Source organism: Bombus impatiens, unplaced genomic scaffold, assembly GCF_000188095.3.
Source record: "Bombus impatiens unplaced genomic scaffold, BIMP_2.2 scf_4015, whole genome shotgun sequence".
Lineage (NCBI taxonomy): Eukaryota > Metazoa > Arthropoda > Insecta > Hymenoptera > Apidae > Bombus > Bombus impatiens.
The window spans coordinates 30,029-55,077 of record NT_180434.1 but is presented as its reverse complement, the minus strand read 5'-3'; the positions used below and the strand labels follow the sequence as shown (position 1 = coordinate 55,077).

At 37.4% G+C, this 25,049-nt stretch overlaps 5 protein-coding genes and 3 long non-coding RNA genes across 13 annotated transcripts in view; 3 read left to right on the top strand and 5 right to left on the bottom strand.

Annotated features, from left to right (window-relative positions):
* LOC100742767 (single-minded homolog 2) overlaps positions 1–9,587 on the top strand; it is a 31,395-nt gene extending 21,808 nt beyond the window's left edge. For all 4 annotated transcript variants that reach the window (XM_033324573.1, XM_012393706.3, XM_033324571.1 and 1 more), the window contains exons 6-9: positions 2,186–2,400; positions 3,044–3,150; positions 4,303–4,788; positions 6,843–9,587. In XM_033324573.1, the coding sequence (XP_033180464.1) occupies positions 2,186–2,400; positions 3,044–3,150; positions 4,303–4,788; positions 6,843–7,561 (1,527 nt within the window). In that variant the 3' untranslated portion in view covers positions 7,562–9,587. The remainder of the gene's footprint in view (positions 1–2,185; positions 2,401–3,043; positions 3,151–4,302; positions 4,789–6,842) is intronic.
* Positions 9,588–10,637: 1,050 nt separating this feature from the next.
* LOC112214017 lies at positions 10,638–13,462 on the bottom strand. Its single transcript, XR_002947943.2, has 2 exons — positions 13,237–13,462; positions 10,638–13,156 (listed from the first exon to the last, which is right to left on the bottom strand). It is a non-coding gene; the product is annotated as an uncharacterized LOC112214017 (long non-coding RNA).
* Positions 13,463–13,511: 49 nt separating this feature from the next.
* LOC117152510 lies at positions 13,512–17,664 on the top strand. Its single transcript, XR_004462901.1, has 3 exons — positions 13,512–13,639; positions 15,367–17,129; positions 17,203–17,664. It is a non-coding gene; the product is annotated as an uncharacterized LOC117152510 (long non-coding RNA).
* Positions 14,308–17,017, bottom strand: LOC100744155. The gene is made up of 3 exons (XM_003494833.4): positions 16,646–17,017; positions 15,478–15,599; positions 14,308–14,811 (listed from the first exon to the last, which is right to left on the bottom strand). Exons 1-3 carry the CDS (start codon positions 16,646–16,648, stop codon positions 14,625–14,627), a joined length of 312 nt encoding a protein of 103 aa, XP_003494881.1. The 5' UTR covers positions 16,649–17,017; the 3' UTR covers positions 14,308–14,624.
* Positions 17,665–18,065: 401 nt separating the features above from the next.
* LOC100744040 (transmembrane protein 267) lies at positions 18,066–19,062 on the bottom strand. 2 transcript variants are annotated; one of them, XM_003494832.4, is made up of 2 exons: positions 18,533–19,062; positions 18,066–18,457 (listed from the first exon to the last, which is right to left on the bottom strand). In XM_003494832.4, exons 1-2 carry the CDS (start codon positions 18,818–18,820, stop codon positions 18,125–18,127), a joined length of 621 nt encoding a protein of 206 aa, XP_003494880.1. In that variant the 5' UTR covers positions 18,821–19,062; the 3' UTR covers positions 18,066–18,124. The 2 variants fall into 2 exon arrangements, with proteins under 2 accessions (XP_003494880.1, XP_012249126.1); XM_012393703.3 differs by having other exon boundaries at positions 18,539–19,062.
* Positions 19,054–20,667, top strand: LOC100743923 (c-Myc-binding protein). 2 transcript variants are annotated; one of them, XM_012393704.3, is made up of 3 exons: positions 19,054–19,343; positions 19,746–19,867; positions 19,971–20,667. In XM_012393704.3, the coding sequence occupies exons 1-3, from the start codon at positions 19,341–19,343 to the stop codon at positions 20,113–20,115; spliced, it is 270 nt and encodes an 89-aa protein (XP_012249127.1). In that variant the 5' UTR covers positions 19,054–19,340; the 3' UTR covers positions 20,116–20,667. The 2 variants fall into 2 exon arrangements, with proteins under 2 accessions (XP_012249127.1, XP_003494879.1); XM_003494831.4 differs by lacking the exon at positions 19,054–19,343 and adding an exon at positions 19,399–19,590.
* On the bottom strand, positions 20,596–21,993 carry LOC100743812 (prefoldin subunit 3). The gene is made up of 3 exons (XM_003494830.4): positions 21,838–21,993; positions 20,912–21,458; positions 20,596–20,755 (listed from the first exon to the last, which is right to left on the bottom strand). Exons 1-2 carry the CDS (start codon positions 21,919–21,921, stop codon positions 20,970–20,972), a joined length of 573 nt encoding a protein of 190 aa, XP_003494878.3. The 5' UTR covers positions 21,922–21,993; the 3' UTR covers positions 20,596–20,755; positions 20,912–20,969.
* An 807-nt stretch (positions 21,994–22,800) lies between these two features.
* LOC117152509 overlaps positions 22,801–25,049 on the bottom strand; it is a 3,587-nt gene continuing 1,338 nt past the window's right edge. The window contains exon 2 of the long non-coding RNA XR_004462900.1: positions 22,801–23,478. This is a non-coding gene — a long non-coding RNA (uncharacterized LOC117152509). The remainder of the gene's footprint in view (positions 23,479–25,049) is intronic.

The following is a 25,049-nucleotide window of genomic DNA, read 5'->3' as shown; positions in this document are numbered from 1 at the left end:
TTTCGAATATTCTCGAATCTCGCTCAAGCTACCAATTATATTAAAGCGAATATCTGAAATCCACTTTTCGAGGCTGGGATCGATGTTCCGAACACGGCGCGCATCGTTATTCATGGATTACCCAAATTACTTTCATCGATCCGATTAAATCAGTCTCCCTGGCGCGGTCCAGATTTCGTCGACAATTGCTCGCCACGATTTACGATCATTAATACCACAAACGATTTACCGAAAATCAGGATATCCACCCCAATACTTTCACGGATGATCCACGTTGGTTTTACCAAATGTTCCACATATGTTCGGGCAATAACCATCCTTTCATTTATCCTTTGTAAAGGGTAAGCACAGAGAAAGGGACCTGCAACACTTTGCACTTGCCGTGGCGAAGGAGACTGCCCTCGAAGAGGAAAATGTTTGGCAAATAGTCGTTCAAGCCTGTAGCGCTATGATGACCGTGGCTCTCGACGAAATCGCACACAGAAAAGACCCCAATAGGCGTTGAGCAAAGTCATGAATGCAACCCCTGTAAGCTGTTAAAGGCGAGTTCGCCGAAGGGGTTTACATGGGACGAAGGTGGCTTTTTGTATGGCACTTAGACACACAAAGACCAAACCTATAGTTGGCCGGATTTTGCGTAGGCGCGAGTAGGCGCTTCGTCTGATTTTCAGTGAATTAGATCGACGATTGCGCAAACGAGTCGAAGGGTCGCGATCTTCGGCAATCACGAACCTTGCACTTTTTTTTTTATAATGTTCAACTGGTTTTAAGAAATTTGTACATAGGTAAATTGTGGCAGAGAAGCAAAAAGAAAGAATATGTCACTCTGAAATAGTTGGAAAAAGAACAACTTGTTAGATTCGTAAATACAAGTTTCTCGAAGATATGATAAGTGAGAAATTTATGAAATTTCATAAACGATCGTTTCTAATGTATTTGATAGGGTTCAGAAATATACATCGTATAACTTCATTTTTAAATAACCAAAGTTGGAATTTTAAACGAAAGAAAAATCACTTTGGCAGCGAGCAATCATCTATTGCGTAATCGTTTTCGTGAAACGCGAATTAGAATTTCATTGATTCTAAATTTTATCGAGTTAAACTTAATCGAATCGTTCGGGAGCCACGACGAGAAGATTGCGGAGATGATGTTAGGAATATTATTTTTTACATCGTCCGTGGAATTTATGGAATTTATGGAATTCCATTTTGGGTAAATGGAAGCAAATCATTTGTTCATCGAGTATCAAACTGTTATGTTACTGTATAAAGAAATTAAAAAATTTGTCTTCTGAGACTCGATTTAGCTCAATTTATTACTGGATGATACTGTACCTATTAAAAAATCGATTCTTCAGCGCGTCACTCGAGCTCGTTTCCACAGACGGAATCGAGCGAGTCCGCACCCCGTTACGAATTATGTATTTCGTTTCTTGCCGGTTTCACCCTCGTGTTCCCGTACTCGCACGCTCGGGCCCGCGCCGATGCATCGCGAAATTGCATATGAGAGAAGCGAGAATGCAACGCGGGCATACGGAACAAGCCTATTTGCTTTACAAATCCGCCATCTACTCGAGACACAGGCGACGTTGAACGAGGCTTTTTTTCCATTTCATCGGCCATTTAATTAAGCAGGAATTGTTAATTTACCCCCGGAAGCGGCGTTGTTCCACGCGAAAATCCGCACTTCAACCCCCCCGATGAACTCGCTCGAGTGTCGCACTTACGTCCTGTCGGAACCGCTGTATAACATTAAGAATAATCACGTGCACATGTGTAAATAACTATAAGTCCTCCATGTCGAGTATATCGCCCTTAATTGCGATCTTTCGTTTGAATATTCTCCCTTTCCTACTTTTAAACTGTGGCCCTGCAGTTGATCAAAAGTTAATTACGAAATTCCTCCGCGAGAAGTTAATTAGACCCGGCCTAAGCAAGTTGGGCCAATTTTTAATTTCTCTGAAAAACTTTCCAACCTTTCGTTTTAAAAACTAATTGTATAATTGAAGCGATATAAGCGTCGGTAGGTGTCGCAAAATTTTTGCACATTTTCATGCAAATCCAGTAAATTTGAATCTCAGGAAAGACTAGAATCGAAATAAAAGAAGGAGATAGTAGATCTTAACCAAAAAGTGTTCGCGAACGATATTTCTCTACATAGATGAATTTATTACTTGTTACAGGTGATACATTGTTCCGGCTACCTAAGGTGTATCGTAGAGGGACCGGTAGGCTCGGAATACGAAGACGGTGCTGGTCGACACTGTATTCGAAAAGTCGGTCTACTAGCGGTGGGTCATTCTCTACCGGGACGTTGTCTAACAGAAGTGAAACTATATCAGAACATGTTCATGTTTCGTGCGTCGTTGGACTTGAAGTTGATCTTCGTGGACGCGAAGTAAGGAAGAAAATCAATCGTGTCAGACATTATTTCGGTGAATCACTTTTATTTGTCTGGTGGCTCGATCGAATTCGACCAGCGGGAGAAGAAAAAAAAAGGGGGGGAGAAACTCGACGAAACAACGAGCCAGATTATTTCTGTCGCAGTAATTACGGTACGGTGTTAAGTTGCGTCGTCGATATTTCGACGCCGGGGGAGAGAAGGGTCCTGCTCGGCGGCCATTAAAATCAGTTTCGTGTTACCACGGTCTCGCTAGATATTTTTTCCCTTCCTTCCACTTTTTTTTATTCTTCCTATTTTTCTTTTTTTTTTTTTTTTTATTCGCGTCAAATAAATATCCCGCGCAGACAAGGCTATATCATACACGTATACGCGTTTCAGTCGCGTGTACACGTTGGGAAATGAACACGTGACGGAGTATAAATACGGGGTAGGGCGATGGAACGCGGGATGAAATTTTATATCGCGCCCGGAAAATCGATCTCCATGGATGACGACGGTTATGTAAACCTCGAATTCGACTGGACTTTGGCAAATCCCGGCAAAAATAAATATATTCCTCTCTGAAATATTTGTAGCCAAAGGAAGACAGTATAGCGGATATTGTGAGGTGTTTTCATCTTTCTTCTTGCTGTTGCAGTGTATCGCAACTGACTGGATATGATCCACCGGATCTGATCGAGAAGACGCTGTATCATTACGTGCATGGTTGCGACATGATGCAACTGAGGCACGCTCATGGAACCTGTAAGTATCTCAAACAATTTCTATCTTTTCATTCTCTAATTTCATCTTCAAAGGCAGTAACCTATACTCGAATTGCAAGTAAACGCTGAAATTTTCACACTATTTTTACACGTTTGATATTCTTACTTGAAACGTAACTTGTCTTAAAACTTGCACGATATTAATATCTATATCGGATGTTTATACGAAACACGAACAAATATTCCAGGTCTTATAGAATTACTGTTGAAAACGTTATAGACAAAGATGTTAAAAATTGATACGATAGATATACCGTAACAACTGTAACTATGAACGAGGCGAATAGTAAATAGGTGTCGATCGAAATAGGCCTTATTTCTCCTGACGCGTGTGTATTCGAAAGCGGTGTCAGAGGCGTCGGCGTGGTATCAGAGTGCTCGAAGAGGCTCTCGCAAGGCCAAAAGCAGCTGACGCTGCTTAACTCGGCGACGCCCTCGCTGACGAAATATCCTTTGATCTTTCTTAGCTCCCATCCTCCGCGAGTCGACTTTTCAGACGAAGCATCGCAGTATAACAGCATTTCCCTTTTTTCTCCTCCTCTTTCTTTGTCCCGTCTTGTGTGGCGCGCCAACACCTTAAAGTCTAAGTATATGCATACGTATTACATACACGGTGTACATTATTGATTGAACAATGCTGCTATGGCGCTATGAGCAGAGTAGAAAAGAGAGGCTGGCCCGATGTGTATACGTGTCTAGATGTCTACGTGTGTGTATATGTGTGCGCGCGCGCGTGTGTGTGTATTTGTGTGTGCGTGAACGTCAACGCGAGGGTGAACGAGAAGGAAGAGAGGGGATAGAGGGGACAAAGGGTGGTAGAAGAGGGCAAGAGAGGAGGAGGCTGTTACTGCTATCACTGTTTGAACAGACTCGCAGTTTCACGAGCGCAACTCGAAGGGAGCCTGACATAATGCCACTAATGTCTGCGCCTGCGGATTGTACGATCGACGTTACGCTCGAAAATTTCCTTTCGTCGATTCACGAAACAGCCTTTTCTAAAATATTCGACTATAAAAATGATTTCCGTCCGTTGAGTGGTCGATCGACCAAGAAACATAATTGTAGATAGCAGAGTGATTGTCGAGATAACGATAAATCCAACGTGTTTTATTCTCCTTCTTTCTGTTCACAGTACTGTACAAGGGCCAAGTGATAACCAAGTACTACAGGTTTCTGACGAAATCAGGAGGATGGGTCTGGATGCAGTCGTACGTCACGATAGTGCACAATTCCCGAAGCTCCCGACCTCATTGTATCGTGTCGGTCAACTACGTGTTGACGAAACCAGAGAACACGGACCTGTTGTTGAATTGCGAGCAAAAGTCCTACTGCTCCAACTCGAGCAATCCTCCCAACACCCCTCTGTCGACACAGACCACCAGCGGAAGCATCAACGAGCTGGACAATCACAGCCCCCGTTCACCGGCATATCGAACCAGATCAAAGGAATCGCCTGATAACGATTACGCAAACGGTGCCACTTATCCTAGACCCGAGTACGTTGACCTGACGAATCACAATCATTATCTGTCGCCGTCTTATCAGCCGCAAAACGTAAACAGCAGCTCTCACGAAGACAATCTAAAATACAACTCCGACTGGTTTTACCAATATGGAGGTAAGGATGCTCTGAAGCAAAACTTTTAAATAGATATAAAGCTTTACGATCTAACATCGTTGTTATTGTCGTTATCATTATGTTTACGGACTGTAGTTTGTTAGAATATGAGAAGCATTTATCTCGAGAGAACAGAAAGTAAACTATGCCTGTAGGTGTATCTGAAGATGAAGCTGAAGTACAGGAAAACTTGATTTCTTCGCAATGAAAATTAACCTTTGTAACAAACCTACTTAAACAATTTTGTTGGCCATAAAGAGCGCGAGCTCTCCTGCTTAAAAAGGAGACGGGATCTAATAGAAAGCCGAGGTATCCGCAATTCGAATTGCGTTGCAATTTCGGGGCTCTTTACGATGTCGTTAAGTATCTTACGAGTAAAAAGTAAATCGACCATTAACGTCGACGTTCGAGCGTCACAAGGTTTAAACGGTTTAAGATCAGAGAAACCGAAGTCGATACTAGGACCGAGTAGTACGAGATCCACATTTCAAGTTAAAATTTGACGAAATCCGAAGAGAAAACTAAATCTATAAAATATTACCACAAAAGTTAAGTAAAAAGTCTAGTTGAAATGAACCGATGAAATTAAGCTGTTTACATAACGAAAAAGCTTATCTATGTAGCGAAAAAAGAGGGAAGTATGTGTACACAAGATCACTAACCGAATCACTATACCAAGAGATGCTTGATAAATTGCAATGGCCAATTAGAAATAGGTAAATGCACGGCGAAAAGGAAAAGAATCTTCGACCGATCTAGCGTGCCCTGCATATAAATTCAAGTCACTGGCTGCAGCAAAAATACCGAACATTGGATCTCTACAAAAAACAAATGAACAATGACTTACGAACAGCTATCAACATATGACCCATGCGAAAATCGCTTGTAGTCGAGTTTCCATCGAATCTATGGATATTATAATTGTGCAAGTCAAACTCTGAGTTAGCAATACCTTCGCATAACCAAGTTTCAACAAGTACAATTATCATATATGGCTCTGACGAAGAAGCCTCAACGTGTTAAGTTTAGATCTTAAACCTCTACTTGAAATGCTGGAAATTTCCGACTTTATTTAAGTTTGCCATCGGCAATAATGTTCAAGATCATTCTCTCGTGAATCTCAGGCGGATAAAATGCTTTCTAACTTCTAACTGAAGATTTCATAAAAACTGTTCAGGAGCTGAACGTTGCTGACGTTGCTGAGATCCAGCGAGAGAAAGAAACTCTGAGTTAGCAATACCTTCGCATAACCAAGTTTCAACAAGTACAATTATCATATATGGCTCTGACGAAGAAGCCTCAACGTGTTAAGTTTAGATCTTAAACCTCTACTTGAAATGCTGGAAATTTCCGACTTTATTTAAGTTTGCCATCGGCAATAATGTTCAAGATCATTCTCTCGTGAATCTCAGGCGGATAAAATGCTTTCTAACTTCTAACTGAAGATTTCATAAAAACTGTTCAGGAGCTGAACGTTGCTGAGATCCAGCGAGAGAAAGAGAGAGAGAGAGAGAGAGAGAGAATTTGAATCGACAGGCGATTTGCAATCTAAAAATTGATCATCGTGCTACCGGTGACCAGTCCTGGCAACTATAACGAGACGCACTGCCACAAGAAACCCAAGTCACTGAATCAACATTTTTGTAATACATCTCTTACAAATGATCATAGTATCCAAGCGTATCCAAGATGCAGTAATATAACAGATATAATATAATATAATATAATACGATAAGTAGAAGTATGTAGAGAAACATAAAAACTAAAAAAATATCGCAGACTCGAATCGAAAGACGAATGACACTCTCGGCGAATGATCGAAAACTTGTTATATATATATAATTAAAATATAGTAGATCTCCGTTTGTATGAACTCGATTTATTTGAAAGGAATTTTAATCAGTGGCTGGTTAAACGAACTATGTATTCTATTATATCAATTCCAATTACATATCTGCAATTATAAACTATTTGTCCCCCGACAAATTCATATAAACGAAATTCTATTACGAGGTATTGAATTTCAAATGAAAAGTGAACAATTTTTCTTTCAGATATGCATCAAGACCCACTAGCTTCGGTATCGCAGCAACAAGAAGCGCAACATCCTCACCCTATGCATCACGCAAACTCCCCGTCGAACCTGCAGCAACACAGTCCCCAAACCGCTCAACAGAAACACCAGCACTCCCCTCATCTACTAGATCATTCGACGCCTCCGTCAAACCTGCCACAACCGCAGCCGCAACCACAGACACAAGCTCAACAGCAGCAAGCACCACCGCAGCAGCAGCAACAACACAGTCCCCAAAGTAGCCAACAGAACAGACCTTACTCCACCTCGTCGAGTTCCTGTTGCAGCACAGACGCCATGGATACTCATTTACCGAATGCTCTGAGCGTATACTCCGTACCGCACAGTTATCATCCTTACTATCATCACTATATGCCTGACTCGGCGCCATCTAATTTAAACGAAGTCGGTGGCGTGATCATGCACCCTAATTGCAGTCTCAACAACGAGACTCACAATGCAACCGCGAGTACCAGTGCTTCCAGCAATGTTCAACATTATGAATCTTCGTACCAACCCCATTTGAGTCACTATAATACTAACAATAATCCCGCGAAGCATTCCTATCATCATCAAGAAGCAACGCCAGCCAGTTACACCAGTGTGATCGTAGACTCGCAGCAATATAGTCCAAGCTCAGTGCAAGACCTGATTCACTATCAGCATCATTACGAAGCACATCATCAGTTCGTTCACTGACACGAACTAGACGCGGCTTGCGCATAGCACGTCGATACCAACTGTAACAACGAGTCGTGCTATTGTGATACGTTCTCTAGTGGGACAAACAACGATTTCCTGCAAGAACGCTCGAATATCGATAATTCGAGGATAATGGTGAACGATGAACGCGAACAGATTGTTCAATGGAAGGCTAAGATTTGGTGCGTTCGACCATCGGAAATATGGAAGATTATTTCGGGCGGAGGATACAGTGAAAAATCGTGAAAAACTCCAAGTGAAATCAGCATGTCGAGTGAATCACGAGGAAATATATAGTAGAAATATTGGGAATATTAAAAATGTCGCTGAATATACTGCCGAATTTGCGTAAGACTCTAACGAGAATAGCTGTACAGTTGATATATTTAAGAAGATGATAATTTAAGGATTTGCGATCCCGGAGGTTTACTATATCGTATTGTAGCATATTGAGTGACGATCTGTTGTGAAATTCGCTGGTCATTAGGTCTGTTATACTTTATTCACATATCACTTAAGCTTCTTGTTTGAAGAATATGCACCTTGTGGCAATTACGTTGAATAATTGCTTCGAGATTAATATAAGTTAAGCTTCGGATATTCTATAGCGGGTGGTTACGTTCGTGTGGCAAATGCGATTTTCATTTTGTAAGAATTGTAAGAACACCTCTTAACATATTCATCTCTTTCTCTTCCACCATTTAAGCGTTTATTTAGACGTAAACCAATCTAATCGTTTGATCGCTAATGACGTTCGTCAACATTAGCTAAGATAACGATTTCGATCGTGTATTTAACGAAGATTTCGATTCAAATGCTAATGAGATTTTTAATCGAACGGATTTATCGTAGAAAAAGCAGACGGATTTGAATCGACGATTCGAGAAAATGTTCGAATCAGCCAAATTCGAGATAACATTAACGGTCGAAAAAATTCAATCTAAGATGAAATTAAAATAACGGAAAAAGAAAAGAATTTCTGCGAATTACACGCTGGACGTGAACAGCTAAAATTCTTCTCAAACTCGAGATGCCTGAGGTGGGAAATAACGCGATCGTGTCTACGATGGACGAGTGATTTTATACGATTTAATTGCACGAAATGTTCTGTAAAAGTACTAACCCTAGCATTTATTCGCCAATAAGAAATTACAAGCGTGTAACTGTACATAAGGTGAAAAGTGAGGAGATCGGAGGAGATCCGAACGAATAGCGCGAGATACATACTTAATTTGTAGACATGTACATTACATAGTCGTTCATAGCTGGTCGAAACTCTTATATATAAATACAGTAGATATTTCTTAGGTAGACCCGAAGACTGACCGGTGTTTGTACCAACCGACCAAAGAAACACACCCTCCTTCGTATTAGAAGAGAAAACAAAGGTACAAATATCACCGTTGTTATATCTTAAACCGCATTTATTTAAATATCGCGCGCATCTCCAAAACCCAATACTTAACAAATATGACCATAGAGTATTCTGGCGATCCCAGTTACATCTTAATCATCGAAGTATTTTATTATCGAACTTCCATACTATAGTAACCTTAGGAGTTGCTCGAGGCCGCCACGTTAGCACCACGAGACTAAATCACATGTATAATACACGTGTACACATTGCCAATTGCGAGCTACTATTATTTATAATCGATGTAAATTAAAGAATCGAAGGTACTGTTTGGTAGTTGGGGTGATGATCACCGTGTTGTACGATACGTTACTATTGTAACCGTTGTAAATATTGTAAAAGTGATAGCGCGCGCGCTGCATACCTATTGCGAGAAAAATATAATCGATATTTTCCTCTGATGATCTATCTTATTGCTGTTCTTTTTCTCTTATTTTCTTTTCGTACATAGATCCTCCTCTTTCAATCGATATATTTGTATTTAAATCTGCGTTTAAATCTATTTCAACGTATAAAAACTTCAAATTTTGTTCTCTCTCGTCACGATTGGAATTATTGTATCTCGAAAGTAACGAGCAATTGAAATAAATCAATAAACGAATCGAGCTATTCTTGAAGCGAATTATTCGATGTTAGTAAGATGATAGAAGTGTTCCTGTTTTTCTTTTTTTTCAATTGATTAAAAACACATTATCGAATGCATTGAATAAATTCATTACACGAAACTATTGGAATAAATCGTCGTTTTTTCGAATTATTTGATATTTTATCGATGACGAAGTTTCCCCTTTACCGTGGGAATTTCCCATGATGCTCAATCCTGTTCCCTAAGGTACCCGTGAAAGACAAATAACATAATGGACATGGTGACATGTTTCTCCTTTTCACTGAATTTCCAAAAATTAAGCCAAAACATGTGGACACCCCATGGATATCCCATGAAATATCTTAAACAAATGATTCGCATTTATCTTGGATTCAAGATTATAATTCTTCTTCTTTCATTTATAATTCAGGGATAAAAGATATTTCCTGACGTTTAGAAAAAGGAGATTATGTATCCCAATGGTAATTTTCAAAATACAAAAAGATAAAACTATAAGATTACTAAAAATTAAAATAAATAAAGACGGTATTAAGAGAGAGTGACGAAAGCTAATATTAAATTGTAAAAACTGCGACAATAAAAATGTGAAACTATAAAAGAAAGTCTTTAAAGAGACGTACGAAGAACGTTGCGAGAATTTGTTCACCAAAGTTAAATATTTTATAATTTTATACAATTTTTTATGAAATCCTACAATTTATACCATGGAGGAAAACTCGGTATTCTGAAGAGGTCGTTGATTATCCCACGACAAAGGCGAAGGATCGGCTGGCAGCATCCGTTCCCGGATCCCCCCGAATGAAATAGAAGAAAACAACGATCCTGTTTTTCTCCGGCGTTCGCCCGATTGTCACTACACCGGCACGAACAATAAATTAATTGTGCCGTGTACGATTCTTGGGTTAGCTTTCGGTGGTCGCGTGCTTGTCTGCATGGGGTCGCTCATGAAGGGAGGCACGTGCCTCTTTATAATCGCCGTCAGTCTCGGCTCCGCTATTAGAGTCTAAAAAGACAGGTTTCACGGGAGGAGTCACTAATTTTTCTATTCGAGAACAGAATCACACTGTGTTCGTGCGATTCGAAAGTCGACTTGGCACTGTGAGAACCGGAGAAATTAAGAAATCTCTTTTGAAGCGTATTCGAAACTTCAATTCTGTAAGGACCGTGGATATAAAAAATTTTAAGCAAAATATCGAGAAATTTATCCTCGTCCGAAGGAAGCATCAACAAATCAAACAATTAATCAACTAAAAATATTACGTTTCTAATAAAATTACAATTAACTTGGAAGAATCCAATGACGAAACCTCAGACTGTCGATTTACGCCACTTTCGATAACTCTAAATCTACACATATTGGAACAACTGCTGATATTTGATATAAATTGAATACTTTTCTCCGTTCTTAAATACTAATTACTTTTGTTACGAATCTACGTATCGATCGAAACGTAACATCCATTTCATGTCACATGGATCGTAGATCCAAAAAGAACAACAGGATTAACCAAAGTAAAACTTGTTAGTCTTTTCCAACGAATGTAACGAGTAGGTATCGCGATACTTAGAAACATCGATGTATCTCGTAACCAAGTGATTGCTTCCCAGATATCAATCAACAACCTGCACGTCATCGTACGTTACACGAAATCCACCCTTCCATGAAAATGATCGTATCGGGTGTTCGAGCAGATCGGGTGAGCGATCGGTGGCATTTACACGATTCTGGTTCGACATGCGTGGACAGGTCCATGAATATACATCAGCCGTGAGATTGGTGTAACAAGGACACAATGATTAAGGGTGTTCGCGTTTACAAGGGCCGCTATTATCGAACGTGTGCGATTGGAACGACGATCGCACCGAAGGAGGGCGAGCCGCGTGCGCCTCGTTAAATTCTTCGGCCAGCGAATCTGACGCAGTCACGATCCTGTGAAATTGCGCGATCACCCGTCGCGGACGCGACCCATTCCCGACAGCGACGTCCCGACGCTGACCGCGATTAAGCCGACGACCAGAGAAAGGAAGGTCGAAGGCGCCTTAATTTGACGAGAATCGAGAGACGTGTGATCGACATCGGCTACATGATCGTGAAAATCGGACTTCCTTATTCGACGTGTCGGGAACGTTTGAAACGTAACAATGAATAAAATGATGGTAATTTAAGTAGATCGATCAAATCTTTGCAGGATTATCTCGAACGAAGGGAGCGGTTTTTTTGTAGCTAATCGTTTTTGCAACGATAGAAAGATTAATGGATCTACTTGAGATAATTTATAGGATTTTTTAAATAGGTGACACGCGATGCGAAGAATATTCGTTTTGTTTTTTCTTTTCTTTTTTTCTTTTTTTTTATGTAGTACAAAGTCAAGATATCTGACAAGATGGTGGGATAAGAAGATTACGTATTTAATTGGACAGAGAATAAAAATCTAGGTTCGTGCGAAACAGATGGAAATTGAAGATTCAATGATCGATTATACAGACATTGAAGACAGATTTCGAACGGATTACGTTTTCAACGACACGTGCAACGAGTCTTGTTATGTTTCGCTGGAAAACGAAAGAAAATATTGCACGTGGCGATCGAATGCACGAAGAATAACATATGTCTCGTGACATGGTTTACGAGCGACACGACGAAACTGACCATAATCCAGTCCGATTAGGAGCATAAACGCGGATCCACGGGGTGCGGTTAAACTAAACACTCGACAAGTTGCGTGTTCCGATGAAAGCACTTATATAGGTATATCGAAATACAGAGGGTGTGATATTCCCTTATTATTAAGGGGGGGAGCTTTAGCAGTATACTCCGCTATAATCTTTATTTCAATCTCCGCCCTAAACAAAGACCATAAAGATATAGTTCAATTCAAGAAATTATTTCGAAAATAAATTCTACATCGATTTAACTCAGCGAAAAGCTGCATACTACGTTATTATAGATCCTTCTAGAAACGAAACTATAATCTAAATTTTGTTATAGCGGCCATTATGGAATCCGACAGGTTCTCGACGATACCTTAGGACAAACTCGCGCAGACTGAAATATTTCCCAAAGTATGGTAGCTGATCTCTGTGGTAGTATGCCACCGGTTAAGGATAGTTTCCATGCACGCATAGTCGACAGGAGATGCGTGTAACGCATACAAGGAAAAACGGACCGTGAGCGCGCCTTGTAAATCTGGCATGTAGCTAAGACCAGATGGCGCTTTCGCGGATACTCGTATACATATAGAAACACGCAGTATACGCGCGAAACACACGCACACATAGATAGATAGCAGAGCGTACGTACACGGGGGCGGTTGGGCCTGTGCGCAATCAAGGCGAAGGGGTGCTTTAGCAGAATCGCCCCACGGTTACCAAGGCGACGGCACGTAACGCCGCCCACAACCCTCAGGCTGTCTTGTCCGATGTGTTTGCTCGATGATTTTATACCAATTACGGCCTATCCCCATGCTATTGCCTACTCCCCGTAGCATCGTCTGTATCCCAACCTACATCCTCATCGCCACCCACATCGACGTTGTTGCGTATATCGGTCGGAAGGTGTTCCACTTCCGCTCTAAAAAGAGATACGCAAGTAACTACCTGATGCAATCACTTACATACATGGAGTCGTAGATGTTCGCGGTTAACATGCACCTGCGACCGTCTCGCGACGCATCCTGTAGAATTCGTAGAATTTCTGCTTAGATGGTAAACATCCTGGAACCTTCGATAATTTATTTTTGGTTCTTCTAAACTTTTGTTTTTCGCTCTTAAAAACATTTGTTTCGTTCTAAATGACGTTGAGATGTCAACAATATGAGTCACTGTTGTTAAATGTCAAACCTGACTACTTTAGTGCCCCCTGGTTGTCGATACAGATTTTATTAATCGATTCTTTTCGCGATTCGAGTGGGAGTTAAGTATGTATCGGTAGGCCTCGAGGGATCGGAATACCGGAGTGGTGTTCAATTTCTGAGGTGATACCGGATCGCAAGGGAATAATTACCGGGACACACACGTTGCACGAGAGTTAAGTGGACATTAATGGAAATGCACGGTAAGAGGATTACGTGTGATTGGATGATAAATATAATGTATAATTTATTGATGAAATTCGATCCTAAATTGGAAGATATGTAATGCTTTTTGTATAACATCGAATTTAATGGAGTCACGTGCGATATTTTTCCATGATTTTGTAAACATACAATCGAAAATATTAATTCGCTAAGGGAAAGCACTTAATAGTTTTTTATGTACTTGTTAAAATGAATAATGTCAGATTTGGATTACTTTCGATTAAAAATTACAGATGTAAAATGGCAATGAATAGACAAAATAAGGAACGCAACAGTGTTTATTATGATTATTACACGTTACGAACATAATACACGCTATTTTATGTAAAGGATCTTTGGAATTCAATCACTAATAACTACGTACTAGAAACGAAAAATAAACGACTGAAAGAAGAAAAAGACGAAAGCGAAATATTGGAGAAATGTAAACAATTCTAGTAATAATTTAAATTGAATTATGCGATACATTGCGATAGATTATATTTACATCTATTCTGATTTTTAATTCTTATCATCGTGAGCAAATTCCCTGAGTGACTAATGCGTATAGCGTAATCTATCGGTAATCGAATGTACTATTTCGAGATAGCTGAATTTTTAGCGAGACGTTATCATTTATAGATAAAAAAATTTATAGATAACTCTATACGTTTACACATCGTTCGTATTATTTTCCATTAACTATTCCATACTTCATAAAAAATACGTTTCTACTTCTAATTTGATCATCTTATAACAAAAGAGATATTATATATAGTTAAATATATATACACATAAATGAATTTTATGGCAGATGATAATTAAATTCAAATGTAACAGAACAACACCTCTGTCAACATTCGTAGACATTCGTACTTAACATTCGATACAAGAGTATAATTAATTAATAACATCAAATTAATCCATCTTTTGTATTTTCCAAAGTCACGCACTCGATGAATTGTTTATACTTATGGTTTTATGTCAAAATTTTGACCGTGCCTCGAGATAAGTGCCAGATTGATCCCTCTTCATTCTGTAATCATCGTCAATGTTTTCGGAACCGCTATACATCGAAAATCCTCGACGCGATAGCAATTCTCCTGGCACAATCGTAGGATTCGTGTAACAATAGTCCGCTATCATGTTCTGTCTGTTCGGATGATTGAACCTGAACAATTTTTGTCAATTTAATAACATAAATATTGCTGGGTGCGAAAAAATATAATATAAAAGTAATTATAATTTTATTCGACAGATATTTCAAATATAGTTTAGAAGCAAGTATACTTTAGAAAGTCGGGAAAATAATTATAAAAAAAGAAATCTGGTCGCGTGCAAGACGTTTTAATTCCCGTATCCATTTCACATTCTTTTACCAAGATAAGCTAAACAATCGTGTCGCGCGCAGCAAAGATACGATATCAATGCCGTACTGAGTCACGAATTAATATTTCTTTTCGCTCGCACGTCTCCGTAAAACCGCGATTCGCCAATCATATTTGAACGTTTAGAATCTTACGTAAATCTTACATGATTTATTCGGATTCCTAGTTCGTCGAGAACGTGGCCCGTCCCAAAAAAACGAAACGTTGGCTATGTCACTAAATATCCATCGAGTTCAATCAGAAAACCCGTTCAATTAAAATACATTTAGTTTATATTATTCAACGAGCAAAGCCTGCTGTACATTTAGTTTAGTTCTTTTTTCTTTTTTCCATTTAAGCAAAGCTCGACAGCGTTTAAATACAAAAAATTAAAAGCAGAAATCGGGAATGGATTTTGCACACACCAGCGAAGAGAAAGAAAGTGCTACATTTCGCAGGAAAGTACTCACCCATCTTTCGATAATCGATTCACTTTGACAAACAGTACGAACACTAAAACGAAGAGCAGCAACAGAGCACCACCAACAATACCGGCTGCTATAGCAAAATACAGCAACAAGTCATCGGTTCCCTGGAAAATCGAACATCTAACTTTAGATCTATACTGATAAGAAATTTCGTCATTTCGACAACGGTATCTATTTTGAAAAATTCCCAAGTATCGCTTTTAGTAGTTTATCTAGTAATATGATCGTTTGCTTTAAAGGGAAAATTTCTGAAAACAGTAGCCAACCGAATGAACGATCGACCGAACGTATAACGAATTCCTCTTTACGTGAAAGACTCTCGCGATTCGAAATGTGCCAATAGAGCGAGGGCGTAACAAAGATGGACATAGTGAGAATGCAAGAATGTGAAAGAATCTTTGTCACGCACGGTTGCTTTGCACTTCCTCGAGGCGTTATTTCGCAACCTGCGTTTAACGCGTCAGATGTCAAGACGCCATAAAACTTGATAAACATATTGGATGCAAACAGGAAGTTTATGAATCGCGGATACGTTCCGCCATATGAAACGTTCGAGGCGGCATGAATGAAGTGATGCATATGCTGTCACCGAATGGTATTATTCTACGCTGAATACAGTAGAATTGTAAATGTTCGCAGTGAATCACTTTCATCGCATAATTCCAGTGATTCTTCTTGCGCCAGTTCAACCTTGAAGATACATAGTTGCATCTCTAATAGGGAACCGCTCGAGTGGTTGTAATTAGTATTACAAAACAAGCTTTATTACAAGTCCGTGATTAGCCTTGTTTCATGTGAAATTTCACGGAGCGTTAATGCATAGGTGATAAGGAACAATGATTGTTTAATTTAATTAGCTATCTATGAACACAAAGTCATATTAAACAGTACTTTATCGTCCCATCGAAATGATACCTAATCACGGAACAATTACTCGGAATGAGTCGGTAAATGAGCAGTCTTCTAATCATTGTAATCGTAAGACGAGCTGTAACCTTGATATATATGTATACTTGTATTAAAATGAAACTATGTCGCACGGTTTGTACATATTAGCTGAAACACGATTTTTGGGCAGAGCCCGTGACATTCTGACCTTAGGATTGTTATAGAAATAATCCATAGGAAAAGTAGAATTACGTGTACTTACCATGGTAAATATATTATAAACGGAGTAAAAGTGACACGGGATCTGTCTGGAGACAATACTGGACTGGCGCACACACAATCAAGATATACGATATCAACGCGTTATCGTGATCGATGCGATATCTGCGAAAATCTGGTGGTATTGTAAAATTCTCTTTCGGCGAAATCCTTTGCTGTTCGTACAAGATTTTTAAAAATATTATGTACAAGAGGGTACAACACAGTAGAGAAGGCAAAACTCAATGTCACCGATTATTTTTTCGCGAAACACAGCTAACGAGCCATAATTGTTCACGAAAAGCATGTTCAAAACGAAGAATGAATTTCTCGTGGTAAAAATCGGACGGCGTCATGGTGAAAACATGGAAGAGATAGCAGGATAATAACACAGTTGAAACTTTCAATTACAAGATGGATTGCTTCACTAAGCCACGGACTTTTCTTAACGCCGACGCAAAACTCTATCGTTGCTCGATAGAGAAAAGGTATGTAGCTAGGTAAATAAACACTAATATACGATCGCGAACGAATACGAGAGTGAAGTAAAGTGTGTAACAGAGCCAGCAAAGCAATGCTGAATGCTGATAAACCCCTCCAGCCTACGGAAGGTGTACGTGTACACACGTGTGCGCGCGGCTGACTTTGCAAGGGCATCCGTGTCTTCCGCGTCTTCCTCTCAAGTCCCTACGTATTACAGCACGCACGTATTTACGTGGGTATCGTTCAATTTTTACATCGCAATCAAACGTCGATCTACCTCTGGAGACACGTAACACAAAAGACCGGCATACGTGAACAATGATCGTTTACTGAATACACCTGTCTGTGGAAACAACTATGTAAACATTATGGACGCAACTAACCCTTTCTAACACATTTGCAACCGACAACTTCACCGATCTCACGATAAAATGCTACAAGCTTTTAAAGATAAACATAAGAATTTGAAGTTCCCTTTTAAACATTATACATTATATTATTCATTACTATTAATTGAAATAATTACAGGAAATTTCCTTTTTTCAGAATCATTGCTAATTGATTTTCTTAAGCTTGCAGTAACCATAAGAAGAAATAGTAATACGTAAGCGGTTGTTAATGTGTTATTATATATAAGATTTTCCTGTTTTGGTATTTTATGTTTCATCTTCAATATTTAACAATAACTATGAAAATTATTTTCCTGTTGATTTCTAAATTAGGTTGAATTGTTTGAACAGTCCTTTGTTATGATATAAAAAGATCATGTGTTTAAAAATAATTTTTATTTTCATTCTTTTTAATCAGGTAATCAAGATATTTTCATATGTACACTGATTGTTATTTTTTAAAAATGTTTACAAATATTTATTTGTAATGAATGCAATTAAAGAATATATGACTTATTAAAAAAATATATGTCCATATTATTAATATAAAAATGAGATTACGTGTCCATTTATATGTACATACATACAGTTAGTCAACTATTTTACAATATCTATACAATATCAATTAATGTTTCATTATCCAGAGACTTAGATTCATGCACAGATGATACCATTAACCACTGCAGCATATGAGGAAGCATCATACTCATACTTAAGTATAGATAATATGGAATGGGTTGCGTAGAACCAATAGGACAAAACCATAAGCCTCTTCTCGTACCATCTCTTATATGATGACTTAAAAAACTTGCCAATATTATCCATGAATAGTAGCCGAGCTTTGGATAATTAAATACACTTGCGTAGAAACTTAGCATAATCCATATCGTTATAGGAAGAGTGGTGCAATGAAAAAATGGTCGTTTTTCTAAATGTGTAGCATCCTGTAAAAAGAAATAACAAAATTTAAATCTCAAATGTCATTGTCACAAATTACAAAAGGTTATGATGTTGCTTACACTTAACTTCCAACTGCATGCTGCGATAAAATGATCTACATCAATAAAAGACGACAAACAGAAGCTCCAGAAAATACTCGAAAAATTTTGGGCAAGAGACTTCTTTGACAAATTTAAGATAACTGCCCAAGTAAGCCCACCGACAATTGCGTGAGTGACATTGTCAAAAATCGCGCGTGTTGCAGCAGTCTTTCCATGTTTTAAACCTTGATCACCAATGAACGAACAGATGCCTATAGCACCAGTCAGCACTACCCGTGAAAAAGTTTCTCTTTTTCCAAGAAACATTACAACAAGACTCTTAAAAATGATGTTAAATTCCTTTTTATTAAATCCTTTGTTTGAAAAGTGACGCGAAAATTACGGTGTAAATATTATCTCGCCATTTTGAATGCAATCAATGCTTCGATATAGTACATACACGATACACGTATAAGTACAATATCTCTCATTATACTATATTTCGACTAAATTTCTAGTTAACGAATCTAACATATTTCAAAATAAAGTTTATATTAATCAAACGGTTGCACTGATTTCGTTTATAATTCTTTATTATATATTGTCTGATGCTTTATTTTATGATTACTTAAATTTTATCTTGAGGTAACAATTTTTTAAATGATATCGGATATGGGTCCATGCGAGATACTTCTTTGACTGGGGTGACATCGATCGAAATAAACTACACTAACATTCGAACTTTACTATCGAAAGTACGCTAATTTCGTAAATTGTGTTCTAGTGAAACAAAGTAAAAGAATACGATCATTTTCACTGGCATTACACGCTACATTCACTTATCACAATGGTAAATGATCATTTCTATCTGAATTAAAAATTGTTTCGAATATATGTTGTTTTGAAAATCGTGTACATATATCATATGGCATTTGTTCTGAACGAGTGTCATAACGGTTTAATTCATCGAGGTGTCGCGTGGTTTGTTAAGCACGTGTTGCCGGAATTTCCTTAAACTATTTAATAAATAATAGTTGCAGGGTATCGTAAAGTAGTTGTATAAAGATAAGTCGGTAATAAAAATGTCGAATTTCAAGGTAATACTGATTCTACACGACTTCTTTAATAGTGATGGCGGCTCGATGTTTTTGTAGTGCTGTTGATTCAAATTGTTTGATTATCGCGTGTATACTTGAATTTACGAATATGATATCAATTTTAATATTCATTGTTTTTGAAATATTTATTTCAGCCACCTGATTCTAAAAGAGAGGAATTCAGAAAATATCTGGAAAGAGCAGGCGTTATGGATGCTCTTACAAAGGTGCTTGTGTCTTTATACGAAGAACCAGAAAAACCTGATGATGCTTTAGAGTATCCTTTTAATATATGAGTGGTTGAATAGGTTTATGTCATGAAAAAACCAGTAGTTACCTGTATGTTTGATGTGCAATATATTTCCTGAATTGTATTGTAGATACATTCGTCAAAATTTAGGAGGTATCACGGAAGTCGACATTGAAGTACAAACATTAAAGAAAGAACTGGAAGAAGCTAAGGCCAAGATCACAGAGTTAAAGGCAAAATTGGTGAAATACGAAGCAGACGAAGGAGCAGAATAATTTAACTACAAAGTTTTAGACAATAATAGAATACTAGTCCGTGCTGGACACTGACTTTCACAGAAAGTCAGACTGACTATGTGCCTTAAAATAGATATAGAAAATCACTTTCTAAGACAATTTAAAACATAAGATAAATTAAGTTTGACTCTTGCAAATTCCATTAGTCATAAGTCTATTTCTTAATCATGTTCATAAAAGTATATAGTGATACTTTTTATATTTCTTTTTTAACTAAATTAAACGTGATTACATAGAACGTAGTTCATAATCAAAGTATACAAGCAGGATGATAAATTAGAAAGTAATGTTCAAATTAAATTTTGATTTATGTGATATTTCAAATAATAAACATAATGTATTATTTTGTTTTTTTATAAAAGTTGTATATTTTGTTGCAAAAGTATTAAAATATAAATTTAATTAAGTTTAATATAATAAATATGGTAATAGATCTTTCTGTAAGTACACAAAACAACATTATTAAGTTAGAATTCAGATGTATTTGTGACAATATACATAAATATTGGTGTATCTAGCTTATAACCTAAATGTGTAGTATTTGAGTCCTTTATTCCATTGACAGTTTCCAACAGTACTTTTTATTCCCAGGCTCTTTACATTTGACAATGTAAGTAACCTTAAAAAAAAAGAAACGAAGAAAGGAGAATTAAGAATATTATATATTATTAAAAAGTATACAATATATATATATATATAATATATAAAATATACATATATAATAAATAATAACACATGTGATTTCATTCGATATTTATTTCATCTGTATAATTACCCTTGGAGTTTTAGGCATTTGTCGCGTGCAAATTGAATTTATTAAAAAAAGACAGCCTTCATGTCGGTTTAGCAGCTTGCCTGCGTTTTACTTCCCAATTATAAATACGTGCCATATTAACTTCTGTTGTAGTAAATTGATCTCTTACAAAATCCAAATCATGTTCAACATAACCTAGATTTCTCTTTGCTGCTTCAATATTTTTTGTTAACATCTCTTGAGCATCATCTAAAGTATATTCTAACATAACATTAGCTCCTAACCACAAGCACACTTTATCAGTAGGAGGAATAACAGCCTTTGCATAAACTTGTTCCGATAATAAAAATTGTGTCTCTAATTCTTTGCTCTTGTTCTTCTCTTGCTGCAATTTTTTAATCATTTCTAATGATCGCTCTAGATCTGGAATCTGAGCTTTCAGACGTCTTCTTTTATTGAATAAATTATATTCCATAAATTTATATTTCCCATGGTTCTCGTCCAACATCTGCAGTACTTTGTCTGCCGATTCATTTTCAGGTCTTGCCATAAAAGCGTCGACATCGTCCTACGTTTAAAATATTTTACATGAAATAAAAATACGTGTATTTTTCGATTTCAAACATCGTGTCTTTTTTGTGACCATATACGGTTAGCGTACCGAGAAAGTGTGTATATCCCATGTATTTTTATAGATTATGCAAATGAGCAAAGATTCATTTAACAAATAGAGAGATTAAAAAATGTTTATTGCTGTTTTTTTTTATGAAAATTTCATAGAATTTACTTTATAGAATTTCATAAAAATGATTAATAGCCATGAGGATTACTTCTTTGTAAAAATATTCTTCGTAATATAATATAATATAAATACACGGAATTTACATATCGGTATCAATTTCATAACAATATAGTATGTAAATCTTTTGTTAGAATAATATACTTACTACAAATTCGGCCTCCGGTATTCCTGCGTACGACTTTTTCTCTTTATCCAGCCCAACGTCCGCTTTATTTTCACCGTCTTCCATCTTGAATTACCATATAAATTTTCATGACATACAACAGGTTTACATGAAGATTCCTAATATAATACGAACCTCCATTTTAGTTACAAATTTAACGAATAAATAATCATAGAGTATTTTATATATTATATTCAGTATAAAAGTTTATTAACAAATAGAAGTTAAATATAGTCTTCTGTAAAATATACATATACATATATACAAGTATGCGTTACACACATCTAAATCGAAGCCGAGGGCAAAGAGATGGTGCCCTCTTCTGGTAAGCTGAGATATAAGATACTATCTATGTATTACTTATTCTATGTTGGTAGTAATTACAAATTCCATGTATGTACACACAAAATTGGAGTAAAGAATTTTCCGATAAAAAAGGTAAGTAACATACGAAGCATTGATAAGTAGCATAGACACTCGCAAAACAAAATTTTCAAAGAACAACAAAATGCATAAGATAAAATAAATGTATATATAAATAGGGTCGTTAATATTAGTCTGTCATGATAAAAATATACGTTATCAAATTACGATAAGTTTTCGAACATTATATTGTAAATAAGTATCGCGTATAATTGAAACAGCGGGAAACAAGCGAATGAGTACTAGAAATATAGGTGTTACTTTCGATCACGTGTTACAGAAGTATTGAATCGCAATTAATTTCCGATAAAGATAACAATTATCTTTAGGAAGCATTGGAAGCCACATGGGATTGGTTATATCGAACTTTGTTCCGTAGACGTTTGCATGTTTTATATTAATTACGAATTATTACTTTAATCGTAAAAATTTCCTTCTTTTGTATGTAAGCTACGTGTAAATTGGCAGCAATCTGAAGTAACTTTACTTAGATATTCAATAATATTCATGACATGGACAAAATATATTCTAAGAACTTTTTATTCTATATTTTATTATCAGTACGTTCTGATCGTTAAATATCTTTTTCCTAATAAATGACGAGTCAAACACCAGTGAATATATAAAAAAAAGAACTACAAACCACGATGAACACTCACTTTTGGCTTCCTTTTTAAAAATATGAAACTTAAAGTAGGAAATATAACAATTATGTGTACAATAATTTTTTTATTTCCACTCCATGCATATGTAAAGAGATTTTCTCAAGAAAACTTAAAGATGTTTTTATTGCTACATGGAAGATTATCTTCTCATTTCTCGTACAACACCAAAAATTTTCGTCCTTTTCGTAGCTGTTTTTTTCTGGCCCGTTCTTCTAACTTGGCCGGGTAGAATCTAAATTACCCGTGCACCCGCACCCCGTATATCAAAGCACGGACAGACAAACCGACACTACATGTACGATTGACGCGGGGCGCATTCCTCCTCTTTGATACACTTTATTGGTCTAATAGAGCCGAATTGTTGCCGTATCGTGTAAAGCAGGGTAAGCATCGAGCTAGTCGTCTAGACATCTTACAAGAAGCTTCTCCTTTTGTACGATAATCATGTTGCATGTAAAACAAACGATGGACCACGAGCACGTGTGAATTAGGTCGCACTTGATACACATCGGCAAAACATGGTTTTCCGTAATCACTTTGTTAATAAATCTTCGTTGAACAAAGTAGAAAAGTAAATATTTCTTTAAAATCGTCGCTCCTACTAGGAAATTATATTAAGATATTTTTTGTTTCAAGATTCACATCTGTTGTTTCTAGTTTTGAGAATTATAATTTATCACTCCGCTTTTCGAAAAGAAACAAACACGACAGGAGATCACGTGAAATTATTTTGTAATTTCATCCTCTTAATCCCTCGATTTTGTATTATCGTTTACCAATTTTATCGCAATCTTCGGATCATCGAGACAATGTTTTGCTCTTGATCGAGCTAAATTGGTTCTAATCGCGTCGCGAAGTAACGAGGTCTATATCTACAGTTGCAGAATAATGTCAACTTTCTCGTTGAGCACGAGCGTAGGATTAGCAGGCTAGGACAGATTAAGGATGTAACATTTGTTGTAGGCGCATAGATCACGATGATGACCCGTAACGAGTACGTGTCGAGCGACAGGGCGATCATATGGGTACGGGGTACACCAAACAGGAGTGATCCGAGTGAGCGAGTGACTGAGTGAGTTGGAGGTCGGAGGAGTATATTGGCCATTTCCGCAGGAAGCCCTAGGTAACCTGTAACCGCCATTGAGGTTGGAACTAACGTGCCACAGATCGCTGTCGTTTCATAACAAACTGTTCTGAATTCGCTTGCTTATAATCTCGTCGCGTTAATCGATTGGTCTTTGCTTTCCAATGTAGAACCTGAATCTTTCCTTCGAGTTTTCAATTCTTCCGTTTGACGGCGACAACGTACCTTGTAAAGTCTCAGTTAGAATATCAAAGTACGTAACATCGATACTTCCTTCTGAGTAGGCCAAGTATCGTATCTCGTTGTCGATCGTGCTCTTTTACACAGTACTTTTACTACTTACTTTTAAACAGTAGATGACCAAGAAATAGCTTGAGACTAATGGACGTCGACGAAGAAAAATAATCGTACTTCTTTCAAATATGCTAGATATTACATACTTTGTTTCGTTTGCGTTACATGACGTACCTAAGGAAAGAATTTCAGCGACTTCTGGAACCGCTGCTGCCAAGGAACGGGCAAAAAGATGAAGAGAACGAAGAGGAGTGACAACGACTGCGATATTATAAATTACCACATAAAATACAGTACAATGTAGTACACGAAATTTTGCATTCATCTATGAACTGAAGGGGTTTCTTTCATCCTTTCATGTTCGATGTGGCACAATGTTTACAAGACCCAGCGTAAATGCGAACGAAGGTGAATCGAAGTCCTCTGCGATCGAATAGATATGCGTACGCGTCGAAGAATGGATCACTTTCGGGTCATCGAAAAGAAAAGCCCAATGCGTCGCTCCGTGACTGGCAATGGTAATACAACATAATACACAGGCTGACTCTTGTCATCCGCAGATTTAATCTGTCGAAATGACTCATCGTTTTGACTTGGCTACGATGAACAAAGACTGAGAAACAACATTGGACAAAACAAGCGCCTGTTTATCCATTAAAGAAAATTACATTGTTGTATAACGATAATTACAAGGAAAATTTGTATTTTTTTTTTTTTTTTTTTTTTTT

Coding starts and splice junctions, on each gene's coding strand:
- LOC100744155 (XM_003494833.4), bottom strand. Junction 14,812..15,477: donor AATCGATTATCGAAAGATGG/GTGAGTACTTTC, acceptor AAAATTGTTCAG/GTTCAATCATCCGAACAGAC.
- LOC100744040 (XM_003494832.4), bottom strand. CDS start 18,820: ATGTTTCTTGGAAAAAGAGAAACTTTTTCACGGGTAGTGCTGACTGGT. Junction 18,458..18,532: donor CATGCAGTTGGAAGTTAAGT/GTAAGCAACATC, acceptor TTCTTTTTACAG/GATGCTACACATTTAGAAAA.
- LOC100743812 (XM_003494830.4), bottom strand. CDS start 21,921: ATGGAAGACGGTGAAAATAAAGCGGACGTTGGGCTGGATAAAGAGAAA. Junction 21,459..21,837: donor TACCGGAGGCCGAATTTGTA/GTAAGTATATTA, acceptor TTTTAAACGTAG/GACGATGTCGACGCTTTTAT.
- LOC100743923 (XM_003494831.4), top strand. Junction 19,868..19,970: donor AAACCTGATGATGCTTTAGA/GTATCCTTTTAA, acceptor ATTGTATTGTAG/ATACATTCGTCAAAATTTAG.